Source organism: Trachemys scripta, chromosome 2 (genome assembly GCF_013100865.1).
Source record: "Trachemys scripta elegans isolate TJP31775 chromosome 2, CAS_Tse_1.0, whole genome shotgun sequence".
NCBI classification, from domain to species: domain Eukaryota; kingdom Metazoa; phylum Chordata; order Testudines; family Emydidae; genus Trachemys; species Trachemys scripta.
The window spans coordinates 177,493,990-177,518,486 of record NC_048299.1 but is presented as its reverse complement, the minus strand read 5'-3'; the positions used below and the strand labels follow the sequence as shown (position 1 = coordinate 177,518,486).

The 24,497-nt window shown below is 44.1% G+C and overlaps 1 protein-coding gene across 3 annotated transcripts in view; it reads right to left on the bottom strand.

The window, feature by feature from the left end:
* Window positions 1-24,281, bottom strand: part of E2F3 (E2F transcription factor 3) — a 52,083-nt gene extending 27,802 nt beyond the window's left edge. The window contains exon 1 of one of the 3 annotated variants that reach the window (XM_034762406.1): window positions 23,943-24,281. In XM_034762406.1, coding sequence (XP_034618297.1) covers window positions 23,943-24,242 — 300 coding nt within the window. In that variant the 5' untranslated portion in view covers window positions 24,243-24,281. Of the gene's footprint in view, window positions 1-23,199; window positions 23,369-23,942 lie in introns of those variants that run through there. The other 2 variants (XM_034762407.1, XM_034762408.1) reach the window with 2 other exon arrangements.
* Between the last annotated feature and the right edge of the window lie 216 nt (window positions 24,282-24,497).

The window sequence follows — 24,497 nt, the reverse complement described above, 5'->3', positions numbered from 1 at the left end:
TTACAATTGCTGGACCTAGGTCTCAACTGTGTTAACAAGTGGAAACAGAACTATGCAGACCCTCTGACTCAGGTCTACATCTTGAGCTGCATCCGCACTAGGGGTGCTGGAACAATTTTTATAGTGGGGGTGCTGAGAACCATTGAACCAAACTATAAACCCTGTATATAATGGAAACCACTTCAAGCCAAGGGATGGAGCAGCACCCCTACACCTGTAGTTCCAGCACCTATGACCCACACTGCACAATGACAAGGTTTAGACAAGAGTCTCAGTGGAACTCAGGCTCAGACCCAATGCCTCAGGTGGATCCTAGGCCCTGGGCCAGACAAGTGTGTGTGTGTGTGTGTGTGTGTGTGTGTGTGGACAGTAGGGGGGTGGTTGGGTTCAAATCTGAATCTGAGCTCAGGTTTACAATGCAGCATAGACATACTGTATGATACAAAGCTCCTGTAGATGACTGGTAGGCAGAGCTAAGCCTAGGATGCTGTTAAATCATAAAGCATGCTGGAATTGGCTAAGATTAAAGTTTTTCTTCCAACAGGTGAGCCAATATCAAAGCAATGTGTATCTTTTATTAGCTCCCACACTGCAATTGCCAAATGACATCACTTCAGAAAGATGGCTACCTCCAGATGTAGTTCAAGAGTGTCAAATGTAATTAATGTCAAGAATGTGTCACCATGAATCAACCCTGAAACAAACATGCCCTACCTGTGAACTTTCAATTAGATGGCACGAGGAAAAAAACCTGGGTGCAGTTTATTTGATTACTCTAGAGATATGTAACGATCAAAGCAAGACACAGGTTAGCTTTAAATTTAACTTTGATGTAATTGGACGGGTTAACCAAATATGAAAGTGATAGTTAAACTAATTTACACATTTTATGGAAGTGGCATCTATTGCCTCAATTGGCTAACAACTCCTTGCAATGTTTCATTTTAAAATTCATCATCAACCAACATTTCCACCCTTTCAAAAAGGGAAACTAACCTCATAATTTTAATCAACTAGTTTTGCCCCAAGAAAATAACTGTAATCATGAAGTAGTCCTTTTCAAAACAATGGTCTGTGAGTTTATTTTTGCCTCTTGGACTTGTGAACTCAAAATAAGTTTGTGAACTTCATCTGTTTCCTTATGTGACTTCTATCTAAATGAATAGAAATTAGCACAACTCTGTTAAGAGTCGTTTTTTTAAAAACCAATCCCACACTTGCCTACAAAACTTTCTACTAGGATGGTGATCCTCTGATGCAGGGGAATTCTGTGAAGATGGTGCGAGGTCATGGAGGACTGGTTGGCCAATGATATGAACCCACAACTCCTACTGAAGTCAGTTGGTGGGTCAGGCACTCAAGTCTGAAGGTAGGAATTTGTCCCTTTCTGATCTTGCTTAACTATATTAGCAGAACTCTCAGGAAAGATAGTCACTAGCTTGCTGTATATTGCCTGGGGTGTAACATCGTAAAAGAAGTCAGAAAACTTACAGATGGAAGTAGCAACATTTGATACTTACAAGACATATGACCCTGTCACCTGGGTCTTTTGCACTCTTGTAGCTACCCTAGAGTAAACACACTGTAGATGCACTACAATGGTGCAAGACAGGGCCTGCATCCATGCAATTCATTGCCAGGGTAAGCCACTGTGGCACCAGTTCCATTTTGCACTGATGCAGGGGTTTGAACCATTGTAGCAACATTGATGTGGTTAACGTGATTGCAGGGTTTTTTTTAAGTCTAGACAAGCCCTCAGTTGGAGGGGTTTTCTTTTTTAAGAGAAGTCACAAACTTCCAGACTCAAAGCCAAGAGTCAAAATAGCTGTGATCAGAGAATGTATTGCCTGAGGCACACTGACTGTTTGTAGGAAAGACTGCGAGTTTGTCATGGAGGTCACGGATTCCGTGACTTTCCGTGACTTCTGCAGCAGCCACTGCCCCCCGCCGCCCAGCAGCAGCAGAAGTTTGGGTGGGGGGGCTCAGAGCTGAGGCGCAGGAGGGGATGAGGGCTCTGGGTGGCACTTACCTCAGGGGGGCTCCCCAGAAGTGGAAACATTCCTTGGCTCCTAGGGGGAGGTGCAGCCAGGGGTCTCTGTGGCTGCAGGTACCACCCCCGCAGTTCCCACTGGCCAGGAACCGTGGCCAATAGAAGCCGCAGAGCTGGCACTCGGAGAGAAGACAGCATGCAGAGCTGTGTGACTGCGCCTCCACCTAGGAGCTCATGGATGTCGCCTATACGGGGAGGCACAGAGCCAGGTAGGGAGCCTGCCAGCCCTGCCAACTCCCCTCACACCCAGCACCCCTCACCTGCCAGCACCCTGCCAACCCCTGCCCTCCCTCCCCACTTGAGAACCCACGGCACCCCCTGGGCTGCCCCCTGCTCAAGATTTAACCAGGAGTATATAGTACAAGTCATGGACAGGTCACAAGGCAGTGAATTTTTGTTTACTGCCCGTGACCCGTCCATGACTTTTACTAAAAATATCCGTGACTAAAACGTAGCCTTATTTATAGGGAGCCAAATAATTTTATCCCTGAAAGAACATAAATACTCATGCAAAGCTACAAGAATGCTAAGTTTCAGACATTAAAGTGTGCATCAACGTTAGTATCGTACACTGATGCCTACACAGGAAAGGAATCCTTCCCTTGAAAATGATTTCTTGCACTCCTGATTTGACAAGTTTTTTAAAAAATTCTTTTTCAGAGGCATTAGAGCTCTGATATCTAACTACCTGTGCAACTGGTATAGTTGTCAGAAGTCAGAGCTCAGAAAGTGTCATTTTTTGTTTTGAGATACCACCTTCAGCTATGTCCACAAGAGCCGAAAGACGTACAGCTATTCCACAAAAGTAATCAAGGTACTTTGAATCCATTTACAGTAATAAAAGATTATAGATTCCAAAGGACATTGGGCAACTTATCAAAAACATACAGGAGAGAGACTAGGCATAGATGAGTGATTCCCACTTCAAATACAGAGCTAGACAAGAGGAGAGGACAGAGTGAAGGGTTGTTGAGACAATTGCTTTAGGAAAGGTTTTTTAGAAGTTATAGCAGAGTTTCTAATTGGTTATTTTGCCTCAAGAAAGCCGTATCATTACAACTTAAAACTGAAAAGCAATATTTGCACCTCCAATAACTGTACTGTTGGGTTTGCCAAGAGAGCTGTATGATTCTTGGATCATTGAGCGAGTGCAATTTTAAAAATGAAAAAAGTACTACAGTGTTACATTAAGGAAGATTTGAAACTATACAAACTTGAAGGAGCTGACTCAACCATCCTAGTCCTCCTACTCAAAATCAAACCCCAGGGAAACAAAAGATACATTACTGGTGCCTATGAAATGAGAAATATGATTTATACATCTTGGAGAAGCTCTTACGCAAAATAAGCCTAAGAGCAGGCTTGACAATCATCAGTCTAGAAGTTAATGCTGACGGGAATAAGGGAATATAAAGTTTTTACCTCTAAAGCACATAAAACCAGAAGTAACTCTAGAGAGCGGAACCTATGGCCCTGACGACAGTTTTGGCTGACAGCCACATCTACCTTGTGTCATCAATAAAACAACTATGTTGCTAACCAGCAGATTTCTTCATAAGATTTCTTTGACCACAAAGTTAACTTGATCTTACAGAATGCGCTTAATCCTTTTGGATAGTTATTTGAGAGGCTAAACACTTTGGGACTAACTAGAGGAATTCATACTTTTTTCCTGCTTCAAAATAAGTAATTGTTATATGTAACCTTACTTTATTGAGTAGTTTGTCAATAGCTGGCTTAAATCACTGTAATGACATGTACAGAGCAAAACTGTTGATGTTTTTATTCCTTTGTGATGTCACACAGAATAAAGAAAGTACCAAGTTTTCACGATGATGCACGTTCTAAACCAATAGTCTTATCATTCTACCATCCAGGGCAATAGCTGAACTGTTTTAGGATGCTGACAAATAAAGATAAGGGGAGAAAACTGGAAGTGGCCATTTTATTTCGAACCACGAAGCATACTTGTAAAATTACTCCTTCTGTAAAGATGAAGCAGAACGCTTACTAGATCACATGAGAATTAGCAAGGACATCTCAGAAAGTGACTCAGACCCAGAAAAATCAAATCAACCCACTTGCTATGTTCTCTAATACTTATTTCTAAGGGCACCATGTCTCTTTTCTGAAATGCTAACTTGAATTGTAAGAATGTTTTTTTTCCCTTGGAAATTACGGTTGGTGCTTTGAATCCAGATCATTGTATAGGTAATCCTGAAAATGGGCCACTCCTTTCAGCTGGGCTGTCCTTACCCATACGCAAAGTACACAGCTGCGTAGGGCGCCAGGAAATTTGCAGCACCAAATTTCCTGGCGCCCTGCACAGTGCGTGCTGCTCCAGCTCTTCCCCAGGGCCCCCCCCGCTCCACCTCCCCTTACCTCTTCCCGCCCCCACTCCCTTGAGCTCTGCAGCAGGGCCGGGGCTGCACTCACCCGCGACGGGTGTGCAGCGACCTGGCCCCAGTCGCGCCACTGGTGAGTGTTGGGGGGTGGTTCCCTCCTACCCCAAAGCCAGCCCTGCCCCCCCGTGGAGGCCTGGGGCCTGTTCCCCCACCCCCACGGAAGCCTGGGGCCAACCCCCCCGCTTTCCCCCATGGAGGCCTGGGACCCCACACACCCCCACAGGGGGGCTGCGTAGGGCCCCAGAATAGCTAGGAACGGCCCTGCCTTTCAGCCTATATTTTTCAAGGAAATGATTTTGTCCTTTTTTCCCCCCTCCCTATCATGAGTTTAGGTGGACCTCCTGTATCTCACAGGCCATTAAATTTCACGCAGTTACCCATGTATTGAGCCCAGTAACTTGTGTTTGGCTAAAGCGTATCTTTCAGAAAGGCAACCAGTCTTGATTTGAAGACATCAAGACATGGAGAATCCACCACTTCCCTTGGACATATCCCCCAGTGGTTAACCATTCTCACTATTAAAAATTATTGCAGATGATATAAAACTACTCAAGATAGTTAAGTCCCAGACAGACTGCGAAGAACTACAAAAGGATCTCTCAAAACTGGGTGATTGAGCAACAAAATGGTAGATGAAATTCAATCTTGATAAATGCAAAGTAATACACATTGGAAAACAATCGCAACTATACATATAAAATGATGGAATCTAAATTAGCTGTTACCACTCAAGAAAGAGATCTTGGAGTCATTGTGAATAGTTCTCTGAAAACATTCACTCAATGTGCAGCGGCAGTCAAAAAAGTGAACAGAATGTTGGGAATCATTAAGAAAGGAATAGATAATAAGACAGAAAATATCATATTGCCTCTATATAAATCCATGGTACACCCACATCTTGAATACTGCGTGCAGATGTGATCGCCCCAGAAAGATATATTGGAATTAGAAAAGGTTCAGAAAAGGGCAACAAAAATTGAGAGATTAATAAGACTGGAACTTTTCAGCTCGGAAAAAAGACGACTAAGTGGGGATATGATAGAGGTCTATAAAATCATGACTGGTGTGGAAAAAGTAAATAAGAACATGTTATTCACTCCTCATAACACAAGAACCAGAGGTCACCAAAAGAAATTAATAGGCAGCAGGTTTAAAACAAACAAAAGGAAGTATTTTTTCACACAATGTACAGTCAACCTGTAGAACTCCTTGCCAGAAGATGTAGTGAAGGCCAAGACTATAACAGGGTTCAAAAAAGAACTAGATAAATTCATGGAGGATAGGTCCACCAATGGCTATTAGCCAGGATGGGTAGGAATGGCGTCCCTAGCCTCTGTTTGCCAGAAGCTGGGAATGGGCGACAAGCAATGCATCACTTGATGATTACCAGTTCTGTTCATTCCCTCTGGGGCACCTGGCATTGGCCACTTGGAAGACAGGATACTGAGCTAGATGGACCTTTGGTCTGACCCAGTATGGCTGTTCTTATGCCTAATTTCTAATTTGAATTTGTCTGGCTTCAGCTTTCAGCCACTGGTTCTTGTTATACCTTTCTCTGCTAAATTAAAGAGCCATTTAAGTACACAGTATTTTCTCCCTGTGAAGTTACTTATATACTGTAGTCAAGTCACTTTTCAATCTTCTTTTTGCTAAACTAAACAGATTATGGTGAGAGACTCAGAGTTCAGATTATGTTCTCCAGCCCATTTCTGTGGCTCTTTTCTGCACCTTCCCCAATGTCTCAACAGCCTTTTTTAAACATTGACACCCAGAATTGCACAGAGTATTCCAGTATCAGTCTCACAAATGCAATGTTACTCCTGGGGGAATTCTGCACCACTGTGCAATGTATTTGCACAGAATTAATGTTCTGCACAGAATTTCCTCCCCCTCCCCCAAAATGGGCTGCAGAGCTGTTGGCTGCAACTAGGGGACACTGGACCTGGCAGAGCCCAGCTCCCCAGCTCACAGATAGAAGACACTGGTAGGTGGAGGGAACTGGAGGGTTCCCAGCAGCAGCAGTTCCTGGTACACCTTGAAGGAAGGAGGCAGTGTGCAGGAAACACCATACAAGCCCGAGACCCAGCATCAGGCTGTTTCTCCCTCTGGATGCCTGGGAGTAGAGGGTGCAGATGTCTGGGCTTTGGGCATGTCCCATGGCTGGGCTCTGGGTGGGGGGGGATGAAGGGGGGGCACCCCGCAGGTGGAGTCTGGGTTAGGCAGTGCGGGTATCTGGGCTGGGGGGGGCACCCCACAGCTGGGCTCTGGAGGGTAGGCAGTGCGGGTGTCTGGCCCCTCAGCTAGGCTCTGAAGGGGAGGGGGCAGAGAAACAGGAACAGCATTATCGTAGGGGTTTCTTTAACTCTCTACTCATGGGGGAATTTTTTTGTGTCTGTATTGTTACAGACATAGGTGCTGACAGGTATTTTTGAAATAAATTGCCAAACTAATTGAAACTGGCATGATTACATAGGGTTATTTTGACAATTAAAATGTGCAGAATTTTCAAATATTATGTGCAGAATTTTTAGGCACAGAATTCCCCCAGGAGTAAACATGTAGAGGTAAAAATCACCTCCCTACTCCCCGTTTATACATTCGCGGATCCAAGCATTAGCCAAGCACTGAGAGCTAATGTTCAGTTGCTTGTCCACTATGACTCCTTAATCCTTCTCAGAGTCACTGCTTTCCAAGATACAATCCCCCATTTTTTAGGGTAGACCTGCTTTCCTTGTTTTTAGCTGTATAACTTTGCATTTGGCTGTCCAGTTTACCAAGCAATCCAAATCACTCTGACTGCCTTGTCCTGATTATTTACCGCATTGCCAACTTTTGTATCATCCACAAATTTTATCACCAGTGATTTTATGTTTACTTCCAGATCATTGATGAAAATGTTGAATAGCCATGGGCCTACAACCCATCCCTGTAGAACACCCTGATTCAGTGATGGTGCCTACTGAAAACTACTTTGAAAAATGTCAGCTCCCAGTTCTGAATCGATTTAATGTATGCTCTACTGATAGTGTAGTGCTAATGTTTTAGCCAGAAAGCCATGTGGTATTAAGTCAAACGTCCTTGTTCTCTCATTCCCAGATATGAATCACAGGACTTTGTACTTGAACATGTTTTTGGCAAAGCCAAAAACAACTATTCAAGAACCTAGTATGCTTGATACCATCCACAAATTCTTTAAAAAAGGGTCCTGAGTATCTCATACACTGTGCGTAAAAGAACGTGTATCTTCTGGCTGCCCACTGAGGCCTTGCAAACCCTATGCCACTAGAAAGACTTATTTGGGAACTTCAGGACTTCACAGGAAATCAGGAAACTCTGGGGATACCAAAGAGGTCTCTAGGTAGCAGAATGCCAGTGGAAGAATGAAAGAGGCAATACTCAGGAAGAAGGTATGGTGGAGGGGGAAGCAGAGGGGCTTGTTAGCAAATTTCAGGTTTTCGTCGGATGCATCAGAGTAAGTGGGCATTCACCCACGAAAGCTTATGCTCCAATACATCTGTTAGTCTTAAAGGCGCCACAGGACTCTCTGTTGTTTTTTGTAGCTAAAGTTCAGTCAAAAACAAATCTAATTAAAAAAAAAATCACTCTGAGCAGCCATTTGCAAAGCATGCTTACCCCCTTTCTGTTTTGTGTCCTGTAATGTTACTGGAACTACATGTTTAAGCAATAAATGGCATAATAGGATTTTTCCAAAAGTATACAGAACTCTCTCAGACAAGGGTCTTGGACTTTAATGGACACCTGCCAAAGGCTGAACTGGAAAAGTCTTATATACTTTAACAGTCAGCAACTTATTCATGAATTGGCCATGAAGCTACCTTATGGATCTTCAATAACTGTAGTTTGATTTGACCAAGAGGCAACTGGGCACTTACTTAGGTTCTCATGTTGCCTTCATCACTGTTATCTGAGCTCTTTTCATTATGGCCATTCAGGGTACTCTTATGCTTCCCATTGTCAAGTCTGTTTTCCTTTCACCTTCTTTGTAGGTCATGATTTCCACCTCCTCTTCCACTTCCGCAGCTGAAGTAGTGAGTTTTACACTTTGATATGAAGGCCAATCTTAACTTCAGGACTCTTCCTCCCACAGTACCTGAATTCTGTCCCTCCAGACAACTCCAAGAAAAAAATCCATTATTAGGAGGCAATATGGGTACAGCTGGCAAGAGGAGAAAGGTGCTTCCCCCAGAGCATTTCAGTGAGAAAGGATGTATAAAGAAGCCGTCCTCTTCCCTTGGCAGGGACAGCAATGGAGGGGGAAGAAACAGGCCATCCAGTAAAGCCCAGTCAACTTAACCCAAACTGCACCAGCAAGGGAAGGGTTTCCTAAATTGTTTAAAAAAAAAAAAAAAACACCTCACTAATATTTGGGCAATGAACAGAACTTCAAAGTAATTTCTCACTCCCCAAAATCTCGTTTTATTCATACACAGTTCCAAATAATGCTGTGTTCTTACAAGTAACATATAGGGCCTTTTATACAACAGGGTTTACTATTTCTCTACTCTCCAGGTGAAGTAAATATGCAATGGACTGAAAACTACCACCCAAACTGGTCTGAAGAGGGGTTCCAGGAGCTCTTTAATACCAAGTTATGGTCATAATGAAGGACCAGTTTATGGGTTTAACTTGCCAACTGTCTACAGGGATCTAGACCCACCCTGAGATGTACCCTTGCTCTAGTATGTCCAATAAATGTTAGACACAATGGAGCTAGCACAAAATCCTCTGTCCCTGCCTGGATGGTACTGACAACTGAACCCTGTAAAAGACTGATCTGGCATGATCTAGAATAGATGTGCTGGACTGAAGCACAAGCAAAGGCTCTATTAGTCTTACACAATGGTACTTTTATACGCAGGCTTCCTTGGAAAACATTGTCATCCTTCTGCCCCCACCCCCCAAGGTAATTTTTCAGACTTAAAGGGATTTTCATAATTGATGTTGTAATAAGAGGCAATCTTATAACAGCCTAGTATAATTAATTTATTTCACATGGTCCCATCTACCCACTTAATACTGTCTCTTGAAAAGAGAGAGGGAGAGAGAAAGGAAGAAACTTACACCAGATTGAAGTTCTACTTGTATGAGTGCATCTATCCAATAATGGAATGAAATGACTATTAATGAATTCTGACGGACTATAAATGGTCATCGGGCCAGGGAAAGAGCATCTCTATAGTCTGGAGGTTAGGACACTCATGGGATGTGAGAAACCCAAGTTCAAGTCACTGCTTCAATGTCTAATTTTTTATACATAGTGGAACAGCTTCAATGGGAGAGACAAATAGTCCTGTCTCAAAATATCTCATAGCCCAGTGACTAGAGCACTCTCCTGAAATGTGGGCAACTCAAGTTCAAATCCCTTCTCCACATGGGGGGGGGGAGGAATTGAACCTGGGTTTCCCACATACCAGAGGAGCGTCCTAACCACTAGGCTAAAGTTAGGATGCTACTGTCACCTCATTTTGTGAATGGGATTTAAGTCCCAAAAAGTTTTTTTGGGACAAAAACAATTGGTCAAATTTACGCCAAACTCACTAATAGTTTCAGGTTGACAAACTATATTTTTGGATGAATAAACTATTAGTCTGAAAACTTCACCCAGCTCTACTAAATACTTGTTGCGGTAGGAAGAAGAGATGAATAAAATGGCTAGCTACAACTGTTTCACTGGATCTGTACTCCAGGTAAGATTTTCTTTGCAGGAAAGGATTTCCTGGAACAGAATTATGAGAGTTTCATGGGTGCTTTAAGTTACAAGTGCAGGGATGCAGGCTGTTGCTGCATGGTACTTTTCTCTCATGAACCTGACCAGGATGTTTGATGACTTTCTGAATGTAGTAGAAAGACCCCAACTGACTGCATGGCACTAGTATATCTCAGAAACATGTGGGGTTCACTGTAACAAAAACCTAACAGATGGTCGTGTAAGAACTAGCAAGCAATAGCACAAAAGCTGCCTGCTTGGGTTACTGAGTATGAGCAGCTGCTAATGTCTAACTCGGAATGCACAAGGACTGAAGCGGACTCACTAAGGCCCCACAATTTTTAGCTTCCATTATTTTAGATGCAGTTTTGTGCCTGTAATTAAGTACAGGCACAATGTTTAGGTGTGATATTTATCCCACAGATGAAATCCCTCACCACCTGAGCAGAGGGTTTGATCAGGTAGCTTGTACTTAAATAGGTGCAGGCATGAACAAAAATCATGCTCACAAATTATGCATGCAAAACTGTACTGGCAATACTGGAGGCCTTGTTGAAGTTTAGTTGTCAGGGCATATAATCTGAGAAAGGACTGGCTGCACTGCCTTAAATCAACAGGTTTGAGCAGGACTCTTGTTCTGATTTGGTGGATCCAAGACATAGTAGCCTCATATTTGTATGTGTATTTATCCAATAATATTTAACTTGAATTTTGCCAACTAATCTAGCTATTTATTAATTGGATTTGAGTATTTTGGCATTTTTAAAAAATATTAAATACAAGTCCTCAATATTCCTTACTGTTCCTACCCTAAATTCCAAGTTGTTCATTGTTATACATACATAGCTCTTCACTGAAATGGTAGTCACTAATAGTATCATACTATTATTACAGCCAGAGTTTTGCCCATCTCATAAACTCAAACAAATGAAGGGAGTAAAGCTGATCAAGTACCACCACCTTTCTTCCTTTTTTTTACTGCCTTTCCAAAGACTGACCACAATTGTGGTTAATTGCAGGAGTTAAACTTCCTACAAGTAGTGTAGTTAAGGTTCCAGATTCCACTGTGGTTCAGCAGTATCAAAGCTATGGAAATGCATTTGGTTTATATGTGAACCACTATACTAGCTCTTTAAAGCACAAGTTCCATATTGCAACTCTAAAATTATCTGATAAGAATCATCTCGCTTCCACACCTCCCTTCATGCAGAAGGATCTTAACACTGAATTTGTTATGCAACTTGCATCTCCAGATGAAAATGCTTTATGAAAGGAACTTTTAGATTCTTGAAACATTAAATGTTCATGAAAGTGGGGATTAAAACGTCCTCACACAACTCTGCCAGTTTATCAGTCTTCACTTACAACTACTGCCACTGCTCCTGTCCACACTGCTAATCAAACTAGACTGAGATTTAGTTTTACAATTTGAACAAAATGGGGACTATGAAACCTGAAATTTTTCCCTCTCAATTCAGGATTGAGGCTTATTTCCAGATGTTAAAGACCTCCAGTCTACTGCCCGGGAATATGAAATAACTAGTGGAGAGAGACCCAAACAAGACACAGGAAGTACATAAAAAGGGAGTTCTATGGTGACTTGTGGAAGGAGAGTACTGCTAATAGAAATGGAAACACCTGAGGAAGAAATTAGGAAATGATTCAGACCAGTGGGTTACACATTTTTTTTACCTGTTAAGCAGCACTACAGTAGGAGTCTGAGACTTGCATCTGAACAGGGGTTGGTATGTTGGATGTACATTAGTCCACTAATCCTTTTTAGTAGGACCATTTCTCTTGCACAGCCTCAGTCATCAACAGGCTGCCACTAGCTGGGGGAGAAATGTTTTCTTAGATCTTCACACCATGATTTGTATTTCACTCAATTACACTAAGCCTATGATAGAGTGCACTCACCTCTCACGAGTGCCTCCAGTTGGCCAGGTACAATCCTGCACTCTTTCCTCTTCCTGGCCCCATGGGGACACGCCTGTGTGCCTGATACCTCAACAAGATTTGCATCAGGGACGATAATGATTCTATTCCACCCTTCTGGTCCCACCCATCAAGTGATCCGCTCAGGCCCTGCAGTGCAGTTTACTTGAGCTGGCTGGGCTCTGATTGGCTGCTTCCATGCAGCCTTTCTAGGCAGCCTGGAGGACCCACCTTCACTGCTTCTTTTCTGGGGCGGGGTGTGATAGGAACACCAGTGCCTCCAGCAAGGGACTTCAAAGGGTCTGGTACACTCCTTCACAAGGCCATTAATGCAAAGTTCAAGAAACGTAGAGCTGTTAACTTTCTTCATTTCACAAGGTACTAACACTGATGTAACAGTTCAGCCGACAAGCTAACTGAAAATAATTGGATACTTACTAACTGTTTAGTACCCACCCTCTATAAACATTCTTGGAGCATCTGAAGCAATTCCTTTCCTCTCAACTGCTAGTTCTCTAGCAAGCAGAATTTTGGGGCAATATTTCTAACAGGAGAATGAAGGAATGCTGAAGCCAGTGGGTTCTTCAGCAGCTGGGAAGGATGGTTGTAGACACAAAAGGTCTGAAGTAGTACAACAGCTGACAGAACCTTGTCTGCAGATAACCGCCTTCCCCACCCTTTGAGGCAGGGAGAGCTTTCAGGGAGCAGGGAGAAGTGTCTGAAAATAGAGTCAGCATCATCAAAGAGTTGATTAAGGAAAGAGCAAAATAACAGAAAACTAGACAAAGTGGCACAGAAAGATACTCTCATTCCTGCCCACCCCAACCTCCTGAGAACAAAGCAGGAGCTCTTGCTTCGCTTTGATTTTGCCATCCAGGGAAGAACCTGGCTTCAGATAGGGATACCCCTATATTCCTCCCCTATATTTGTCATTCTTTGGGATGTCTGGGGGAATGGGGTCAATGTGATCTGCCTTATATAGTTCTTTAAGAAGCTGAAAGAAGTGTTGACACCTTTCTTTACTGGCAATTCTCCTGTCTAGTACTGAGGAGAGAGATCCTGGAAGTCCTGCATGCAGGGCTCTCTCTAAATAAGGGAAAATGCTTATTTCAGACATCACCACACATGCTCCCTGTTTGTATACCACCTCACAGTGGGGAATTTTGCTCTGAAGAGAGGTTTTGCTTTCAGAACATGGAATGATCTTGCTGTGTTTAGTTTCTGGAAAAGCATGTGCAGCTGGTATGTTAAGGTTGCTCTTGCTTCCTGTACATTCAGCAATTGACTGAGGTAGATGAAATGGACCAAGAGGGAGGATCCCAGAATTAACTGCCAGTGCAGGGGTACTCAACACCTGGGGGTCACAAACACTTTGCCCTTCCCACATTGCTAAGTGGGACAGCGCTCTTGTAATGGACAGTATGGAAAGTATTAAGAATCCCTGACTTAGGGGATTTCCAACTAGTCTCATTGTACTAGGGACTCCTGCACACCAGACACTAAAACCCCCAGATCGCATCACCCCAAGTCAAGTGCAGTACATGTGGGAAGAGGGGTTACCCCCTCACCTTGTTGCTTATCTTCACAGCCCTGTTGACATCAGAAACTACTCTGCATACTAATACTTTTTATGTTCACACTTGTCACTCCGTATATAGCACGAGCCGGCACCCGCTGTCGCATGGCTGGAGTCCAGGGCCGGAACCCAAAATCCCACAACCAGAACCTGCCGCCCACCGCCTCAGGGGTGAAGCCTGAAGCCCAAGCCTCATCACCCCTGGGAAGGTGGGGAACTCACTGGCTGCCTGCTCCTCCAGCTTTTGTGGCTCCAGAGGGGGAAGAGAGCTCAACCCCTTCTGGTGGCCCTGGGGATAAGGCACTGCTTTGCCTGCCCCCCCCCCCCCTCAACATCCGCCCGCCTGCTCGCCCACCCGCCACTGTCTGGGAGGCTGTGGCCACAAGAAAAGCCCCTGGTGGCCGCATTTGAGAAAATGCTGCTTTAAAGTGCCTTTTATATTTGTAAAGCCTCAGACTTTCCCCAAATGGCATTCACGCCATATCCAGTGTCACATAAAAAGGCATTAAACAAGGGAATGAGGGATCACACTATTATATAGTATATGGTAACTGGGTTACTTTGCATGGGTTGATAAAGTCTTCCCATGGAAAATGAAGCTTTCCTCTGCTGATTTTACACCCAAACACTATTCCTAGTTTCTGATAAGCCTGATTGCCCTAGCCCTTCTGTTTTGAAAGAGGTTTTTTCCCTTCAGTGTGGTAACTAGAGATAAAGTACTGCTAGTACACGACAAATATGGGTGCCATCTCTGGCATTATTTTCGTATAATTCAAGTACTGTCGTTCTTTACCAGAACGACACACTTACTAAGCAAGATTATAAAGCTACAAAGCATATCTATGTCCACCATAAGCCAGGATAAAAACCTCCACTGCAATAGTCTTGATAAGAATAGTAGCATGTTCTACCAAGACAACTTTCAGATAAAGTAGACTTTTGTTTAACAGTCAGAGCTGTAACTGTAAGGTCAATTCCCAGTATGTGGAAACATTAATTATGCTAAATTTGGAGCTTCAGGACAAAAATTGACTCTCTCAATGTGGGAAACTAATGCTGTCTGCAACAGTGGCACGTCAAAATAAAGCCAGTACATATGCATGCTAGTTGCAATTTCATTCAAGTTACAGCAGAAAAAAAATGAGGAGAATATTTGGCTGCTGGCAACACTCGAGGTATTATAATTCAGTTTGCAGTGCCCCGATTAGGAAAAATAGCTTTACAACTAATAGATGTGCTAAATGATACTGACATGAAGAATTACTGTGAGCTTTTGATTCCCAAGGCACGTTTCAGAGACCTTTGCAAGGTCCTCTGGTCACTCAAGAGCCATTCCTAGAATATCTGCTCTCTCATATACAAATTTAACAAGGAACATGCCCCTGACTAAAGAATACACTACAACTGTCTTGTCTGGATGGCAAGGGAAGGAGTCAATGAGTAAGCAGCACCTTTTTGTTATGCTTCTTTTAAGTTTACTCAAATATTTCCTCTCCACAATAATGGCAAAAACAATCTGCACTTTGGCTGTTTAGAACACATGCAAGATAGAGCAACCATAGGTTAAGTATTTTACTGAACATCTTGTTTAATATCTAAAGCCTTGCATCCATTATGAGTCAATGTCAGATGAATGTGTGTCACGAGACCACACTGTAGTGGGATGTCCCTCATAAAAGCACTATCCTATATTTTTTACGCAGCTGTCCTTTCCTTCCTTCATCAATATATGGACAAAGCATTAGAGATCACCTCACCACGACGAAGCTGCAAAATTAAACACCTACTTGATGAATCTGAAGTACACATTAAAAAGAAAAATAATTTGCATGAAGTTTAGCAGCTTCATATTCCCCTTGATTGATTATATGAAGGAGCAGGATTGCCTCAGGTCGAACAGCTTGTAAAAAGCCAGACACTTGAATATTTGTATTGTCATAGCCACTACAGACTAGGAAGGACCTCATTGTGCAAGGCACTGTACAAAGTTAGCCGCTGCTCTAAGGAGCTTACATTAATTGCTACTAATTTTTAACTCAAGCAAAAATAAAAATAAAAATAAAGCTTATTGTTCTATTCACTCCCTCTCTATATACTTTTTTCTTATTTTTTGTTCCATTATTTTACTCATGCAAGATGAGAGTTAGGCACTCAGATACTATGGTGATGGTCAGAGCATCAGAACCTTAAACTACTCACTTCCAATAACCCTAAACAAAGCAGCAGCAAGCAACACCACCCCCTTTTCTAGTGATCCTCTAACTGGGACCAACATCATCGAGCAGAAAGGAAATTAAAATGCTAAATTAAAAATTGTTTCCTTCTGGTTGTAAACTATGCAATACATACCAGAAAAGACCTTTGAACCAATAATAAAGGTATGACAAGGAAGCAAATCCTATTGTTGCTTGCAAGAGAAACTCTTTCCTTTATAGGACATTAAGAAGGATAGGAAAAAAACTTTTTGGATACACACACACACACATATCCAGTAACGCCTCAATAAGACAATGTTAAAGCTGAAAAATCAAGACTAAGATGAACCCCTCTTATGTAATAAACCACTGATACTATTCTTACCAAGAGAAACTATAATTCAGTTACTGAAAATATTTTGCACTTGCGTTCTAAAAGATTTGAGAGATTCATAACATAAAGCCTTGCAACACTTGTATGAAGACAGTATAAGACCCATTTTACAGATGTGAAAATGGAGGCAGAGAGCATGGCCCACATTTTCAAAAAATGTTAGCTAATTTTGGATATCCAAATCAAGACACCAAGAGTCAAAGTATCTACTATTCCAACTGAAGTTAATGGAAAGTGTGGATGCATAGCATCTCTCTGAAGATCAGGCCCTAGAAGCGCCTCAAGTTGGGCACCCAGAAATTGAGACAATCAAAACGAGTGGACACTTAAATATATGGGTCTAAGTGACTTATACTTTGTCATACAAAGATCAGATTAAATCTTGAAAAGACACCTGAAGGTGCCTTGAGTCCCCACCTCAGTCACTAGAGAGTTTCATACACCCTTGTAAGTTATGAATGGTAAATACCTGTAGTTGTAAATTAGCAATATTCTAACAACAACAACAACAAAAAACACCCAACAAAATCCACCATTGCTCACCTGCACCAAAAGACTGAAGATAATCTGAGCATTTTTTATTCTCCAAGCTTGCTTGCCAATATGGTCCTGGTTTGAATCTGGCCCACAATGGCGTTAAACAGAGTTGTTACCAGAGTGGATAAAAATCAATGATTTAAAATATATATATAAAAAATTGGATGTTTTTTATTTAAAATCGGCCTTTTTTTGATAAAATGCTTTTTGAGGAAAAAACCTATCTAAAGATAGTTTTAATTAAGACACATTATAGCTCAAAGGTATCTCATCATGGAATAGGGATTATAAATTATAATTCTATAGTATGAGACAATATATTCATGTAACATTTAAGAAAAATTCTATAAATGATTTCCAGTAGTTCATGGATTAGGGACCCAATCTTCTGGGGCTCCACAGGCTTCTGTATAGATTATTTAGGTTAATCTTTCTATCTACCCAATGGGACTCAGTGCTCAGTCTCTAGAAGATACCATCAAACATGCTTAGTTTTGCAGTTCTCAAACTGTGGATTTGTGTCTCCAGAGATAACATGCTTGTTAACAGCAAAAATGTTTTAAAATAAATATATAGAGATGAGAAAAAACAACCTCAACCCTATTGTCCCTCTGCAAATTTGTGTACACAGAGTCAATCCCTTACCTCTCTCAAAGTTCAAAGTTTCAAAAAGTTCAATGAATAGAAGATTGTTGGAGGCAGAATAGATCTGGACAAGGAAAAGAAGTCTGGAGATAAATATGAGAAGGGAGGGACAGGCAGTAGAAACAAAAGTGAAACTGTTTGAACAGCATATTCCAGAAGTCTTGAGGTCTTTCTGAGCGTAGCCTTCACTGATTTGAGATCTACCATACCAGTCTCTCACTAGAAGGGAAAACCTATAATGGCAGCAGGCCATAAGAGAGACCCCGTTTGGGAATTTATAACAACCAACAAGAAAGCACTTTTATGTAGAAATCCATGATTAAATTGAATCTTCCTGACTAGTGAATTAAATCAAATCCACCCTGCTTGTTACCATCTCATGGTGCTTAGAAGCATGAGTGAAGTGAGTTGGCAGTCTCAGTCTAGTTACCAGCAGACAGATGCATCAACACCACAGCCAAACATTGAATGGGTGTAGGGCATGATCCATCCTCTCACCCTAAAGGTAATCCTTTCAGGTCAAAACTGAGGCCTGGTCTACACCTAAAACGTAGGTTAACCTAACTACATCGCTCAGGGCCATAAAAAAATTCACACCCTGTGCCAGGTAAGTAGGTTGATCTAACCCCCACCATACAGACAGCTAGGTCAACTAAAGCATTCTTCCGTCCACCTAGCGATAGCCTCTCGAGGGCATAGATTTACTACAGCGACAGAAAAACCCCTTCCATTGCATAAATACTTGCTACAGCAATAACGCCATGATTGCACCACCGCAGCTACACCACCGTAGTGCTTGTAGTAACCTGAGATACATCTGAGGAGGCATGCAGTGCTGCCATCTCGGTTATAACAGTTCTGGGGAAGACTTCAGTCTCCAAGACTGTTTGGCAACTTCCATGATTAATTTCTGCTCACTCACCTTTTACTTTAACAAATTTCAGAGTTGTTTTTACATCACCCCCACCCCACCCCACCGTCGCAGATTTCAGACTGCAGGACTCAGAAATGACAGCTTTCTAGTACATGAACTGTAAGTTAAGGAATTGTCTGCAGCACAGGGAAATTGACCAGCATAACTATTCATGCTATAGCTATGCCAGTCAATTCCCCCTTGTAGACAAGACCTAGGTAGTGTGGGATGTATAGGCTAGGATATGAAGGGGCTTATATGTTCACTTCTGTCACAAGCCCTCCACCCCACCATATTCTTGGGGACAAGAGGCTCCAAGGGGTTAAGTATTACCTTATCTGCCTTTCTTTGATTTACTCCATTTCACTAAGCATTGCTAAAGAGTCCATCAGCACAGTACTTCAGAACAATCAACCTCCACCCCTGTCTCATCTTTCCGAAGTTTCCCCTGAAGGGGTTTAAAACCTTGGAAGCCAGACTCGTCCACCATGAGGTCTCTAACCCCTGCTAAAACCTCCAAGGGGCTGAATGTCTGTCCCTTACTCAACCAGACAGATATCCAAAGTGGAATTAACCCATAGGGTTGAAAAGGGTTGATCGCTTCATGCTTCGCACCTACAAGCCAATGCAGATGTGACAAATGGAGCCTCTCACCAGAAATAGCACCCTCTGAGAAAGGCCCAGTGCCTTTTTCACAGCAGCAAATGGATTCTCAAACAAGCATCATCTACTAGGCCCCTCAACCCCTTGTCGCTTCGGTTAAAGACAAAATTATTAGGGAAACGTTTTCAAGCTTTAATATAGCGGTAACAACAATGGATTTTTAAAAAGAAAGCTATATTTTAACAAAAGCTATATTTTAAGGAGGTTAGCAGTTCTGCAGAAGGATGCTCAATCCTGGGCACAGTGAAGAGAAAGAACGTGCCTTTTGTTGCTTGATCAGCACGTGGGGGTCAAACAAGGAAAGGCACTGACTGGCTCTAAAGTGAACCACATCCAGTCCTCTTTGGAAAGTAATCTGGTTGCAAAGATAAAGGGTTCTTGAGGGTGGAAGAGCAAAAGGTCTGACTCTTAAATCCAGAGTCCTATCCTGGGAGAATATTTGAAGTACTTAACTGAGTATAAATTCCTTTAAAAAATATTCAAGATTAGATGCACCTGCTTCATTAAGTATTTCTTCATGTTAGCAGTAACAGTCAAGCAGAGAAATATTAAGATGGTGATTGATTTGCATACATGGCTTCCATGGACAAAGTTTTTTGGGTGTTTTTTTGTTTTGTTTTTGTTTTTAATAAGAAAAAGTTACCAGTTAGTTTGCTGCCAGTTCCTTTTTGTGACTTGCCCATCTTTTAGGTGTTTCTTCCATTTTCTGCTATTCCTCATCTCACTATCAACCATGTGTATCCTATTTGGCCTTTTTCTTTCCCTAGCATCTACTATTAAGATTAAGCAATTGTCCCATTTTGTTCCAAACACGCTTTTTGAGGGTGGGAAGAGATGTGTTCTTAAGTACAAGAAGGGGAAAAAAGTGGTATGCACTGAGTTTGGAAATGTAAATCCTCCTGCCCCTTTCTGAAGCATGCTGAACCAGACTCCCTAGAGTTCATGTCATCAAAAGGCCACAGGAGTCCTCTCAAAATATTCTTAAGAGGATTTAGCCCCTTTTAAAAGGGACTTACCACGTGGGTGGTGTCTCCATTTAAACATTTTCTATGGCTAAAAAAAAAAAAAATGTCCCTCTATTTAAAGGTTTCTCATTCCAATGAAAAGGCACTAAGAATTTTTGCATTATTTTCACTGGAAATATTTTGAGCATCTGTCTCTAACGGTAGTTCACCAGTACTGTTATTTACAAGCAGAAGTGACTTTCCAATATAGAAAGTAATAAGAAGATGGCCTTAGACAGAATGTTAGCTGTAAGATGGGTGCATGACCATATGTTAAAGAATTACTTCCCTCATGCCTCCCCCCCGCCATAATCTCCCCTATTAATGTAGGAGCCTTAGTTAACAGCTTCTTCTGAAGGTTTAAATCTTTACAAACTATGGAATTAAGCCACCATAAGAGTGAATTTCGGTCCTCTGACCGTCCATAAGAGTTCTGCAAATCCAGGCCTAAGGCCTGATTTTCAAGTGCTGAGCAGCCACAGCTTCCATTAAATCTATTTGCATACCGGGTGCTCAGCATCTCCAAAAGCCAGGCCCCACGACAATAGAGTGGTGCTGTAGACACTGGTATAGCTTAGATACTGTAAGCCCCCCAATTACTCTATAACCCAGGGCACGGGTAATGGAAAGTCCATGTAGCAGGGGCTGGGTTTAAGAAAGAGAACCACCGGGCACAACCAACTGTGCTATTTGTTGAGGGTGGTGAGTACATTGTTAATTCTTCAGGGCAAATTTATAAATAAGACTATAAGAACTCTGTAGACCACCTGATCTCAAACTTTAGCAACCCGAGGACCCCCATTTTGATTTAAAATTTTTCACGGACTCCCCAAGCCCCCGACTCCACTCCTTCCCCCAAGACCTCAACCCACCTCTTCCTGCCCCTGCTCCTTTTCCCCGCCTCTTTCTGCCCCCTTCCCTCCCAGCACCACCTGCAAGCCGCTGAACAGCTATTCCCCCACATGCAGGAGGCGCTCGGAGGAAGGGGAGGAATTGATCAGTGGGGCCCGCGGACCCCAGTTTGAGAAACGCTGCTCTAGACTGAAGTTTGAATACTTTTGATACTAATCACGTACGAGTTTAATACTGGCCATGACATCATGCCCCTTTCTCCCAACAACGTAGAAAGTCCCACAGAATTGTTCCCTTGTGATCATGTTTGTAGATATGCCTGTGAGTGAATTCATTTAACGAAAGTCATGCTGGAAAACAAAAGCACTGGACTGGATATCCTGTTTCTAGTGCAATCTGTACCATATCACACGCTTAACTAGTGGGTTAAAAATTACAGTAAGACTTACAAATACAACAGCAGCAAATCAAGTTTGTTTTTTAATCTAGGCTATGACTTTCATTATAATCTTTTGATGAGACTATACTGCACCTTCCTGAAACCTCCATCGCCATGTCAGCAATGAACACCTGCAACAATTGTATAAAAAGGAAGCTTATGTCCTCATTGTGGTTTGCCAGTAGCAATAAAGACAGTGACCTGAACAGCTTATTAATTAAAAAACTGCTACATTTTGACCAACATTTAAGAAGGTTTCTAGGTCATTTCACAGTGCAAAGTATGGATGTTAATGGCATTAAAACCCACATTTCCTTTAGGTTTTACTGCAAATCTCATTAAAATAAATCTAGACCACCCTCTCTGGAAATTCTAGATTCTCCACAATGTCAGCCAGTACTCAGCACTAAACACGTGCTCACTTACCTAAGGAATGTGTTTCTTTTAATTATAACAGTAGTCTGTACTTTTAAAATTCATAAATTTAACATAGGCTGACAACTAAATCTAATAGAAAACTCTTCTAAAAATATGGGCAAGCAAGATATGATCTGGGGGATGGAGTTTGTGCATGGGTAGTGCACATTAGTTGAAAACACCAGTATTTCATGCCTGGGGAGCTGGGCTCAACTATTATTTCAGCCAGAGCAATTTAGCTTCATGGCCCATCCTGGGCATGGGGCAATTGCCCTGCTTGCAATGCATTTTTTTATTTAAAATATTAACTATTCTAGAGTAACACAGGGCACTGGGGTTATGTTGTAGTAATTTTTGTTGTCAGGAGGGGATCACAGTGCACTGAAGTTTGAGAAGTGCTGTTTTAGACCATGTGGAAGAAAGTGAGTTTGGTAATCTCATCCTAGAGACCCTAGTGGACATTTGCCCACATCACACAATGCCAGAGAAGTCTCAGCTCAAACAAGGCCCAGTGCTGGAATGCCTGCAGGGCCAGGACTATTAAAATCCCTTAGCAGAACCATGTAGGTTAGTTAAACTTGCACCGCCACCGCACCTGCGCATCCATTTTATACCTGGGTCGAGCCAGTACAGGACTAAAGTCCCTTATATCTATGGAAACAGAGAAGACTGTTTTTCTCTCACCGCAGACCCTCTTTATGAGGTTACCCAAACTTCTTCATCTTGGCTCCCAAACTACACCACCCATCTTTGTTGTAACAAGCAGGTGAGGCTTGCCTCCAGGAAGAGCTTCACAAGACAGCAAGGAGGGTGCAGTGTGTTTAATTATTCCAAAACATCCAACGCTCACCTTCCCACACTTTTAGTTGACTATGCAGTCCTCCAGAAATCCCCCCTCCCCCCTTGCATCACAAATGACAGCCCCAAGTAGTAGAAATGCAGGGGCAAGGTCCGGCTTTCCCTCCAGAAAGGGGAATAGCTATAGAACGAGGCAAACTGCCTTTAGAGCAGGCAAGGGAGAGGGATGAAGCTGGAACTACCAAAGTAGATGAAGTGATTTAAAAATTAAATGGGCCAGGCACCCAGTGGCCTGAAGCAGGAACCTGACCAATCACTTCCAGGGGGCCATCGGGAGGCGAGCAGAGGGCTGGGAGATCAGGCCCAGGCTGAGAAAGCTATTGGGGGAGGAGGGACTGGGGGATCAAAAAGGGGGGTTAAAGTCAGGAAGAGGGCGGGGGGGAACCTTATTTCTAAACTATTCCCCCATTGTGCCCCCCCCGCGCGGGTCACTGCAGTTCGGGGAGTGCCAGAGTCTAAGGGCAGGCGGGGGCCGCCCTGGTATTGGGGGTGGGAGGGGGAGGATGCTTCTCCCAGGTTTCTCATTACGGGGCGGGGGAGAAGCGAGGGTTGCTCTTGCTGTTGGCCCCTGCGTGCCCAGTCACTAACCTGCTGAAGGGGCATTTCCGAGCCTAGCAGCGCCCCGGGCAGCCTCAGGGAGGCGAGGAGGCCGCACGCGCGTGTGAGGGGGGGACACGGACCGTCCCAGGCCAGCGGCAGGAGGAGGAAGCGGGTGTCCCCCTCCCCCCACTCGGATCAGCGCCCCCTCCCTCCTGCCCGGCTCCCAGTCACAGACGCTGCCTCCGCGCACGTGTGCGAAACGTCACCGGCGAGTCCGGGGGTGAAGCAGAGACACCAGCTGGGCAGAGCCCCCCGCTTCCCCAGACACGGGCAGGGGAGCAGCGGGGCCTGCATCTACCCAGCTCCGGGAGCTTGGGTCGCCACAGCCGCCCCCCACTGAGCACGCCCCCAGTGAGTGGGGATGCCCCAGCGCCGCGAACTCTCTGCTGCGCCTGGCACCGGCCTCAGCGGGCTCTTTGTTGGAGCCACAAATATCAGTGGGGGTTGCTAACCCCGCCAATGAGAGGGGAATAGGCTACAACCGCCCCTCCCCCCGCCTTATCCTCTGCACCCGGGGCAGGGCACCACCGCCCCAGCTGCAGAGAGGAGGCACCGCCTGGACCGGGCCTGAGTTGGAGGAGGGGCGGGGGGACACAAAAGTTTATTGCAACACGGTGTTGTCCCAGGCCTTCCTGCCCCACGACCCCGGCTGGAGAGGGAGTAGCGGGGCCCTGCCTGGGGTTTAACCCGAGTGTCCCCTTCGCCCTCCCCCTGGGATGGGGGGGAATTACCGGGGGGCGGCCTCCGCCTCCTCCTAGTGCTGGCTGCAGCAGCGCCGTCCTGCCGGCGGGTCCGTGCGGGGTGCAGTACAGGGAGCCGCCAGCGGGCTGACCCCCCTCCGCAGTGAGGGCAAAGACACCGGGAACCTGGGAGGAGGAGGAGACACAGGACGCTGCCGCCGCGCCGCTGCGGATCTGGATGAAGGTGCCAGCGGCGAAGTGGGCTGGGAAGCTGGCGGGGGTCACCCGGGAGTCCATGGAAGGTGCGGGTGGCTGCGCTGCTAGGGCCGCCGGCTGGAGTCCCCTTCTCATCCTTCCCTCTGGGTCTGTCCCCGTAGCCGAGTCTCTACACCCCCCCCCCCCCCCCCCCCCCCCTGTTTCCTCCTCGATGCCGAGGCCCGACCCAAAATACTGGGGGCGGCGGGTGCCGGGGGGGATCTGGCTGCAGGATGCGGGGTCCCAGGGGGGGGATGAAAGCGGCGGGACGGACAGATGCGGCGGATGAAGCGGGGCCGCTCCCGCTATGTGGGGCCGGCTGGAAAATGGCTCCAGGAAGCGGCGGCTGCT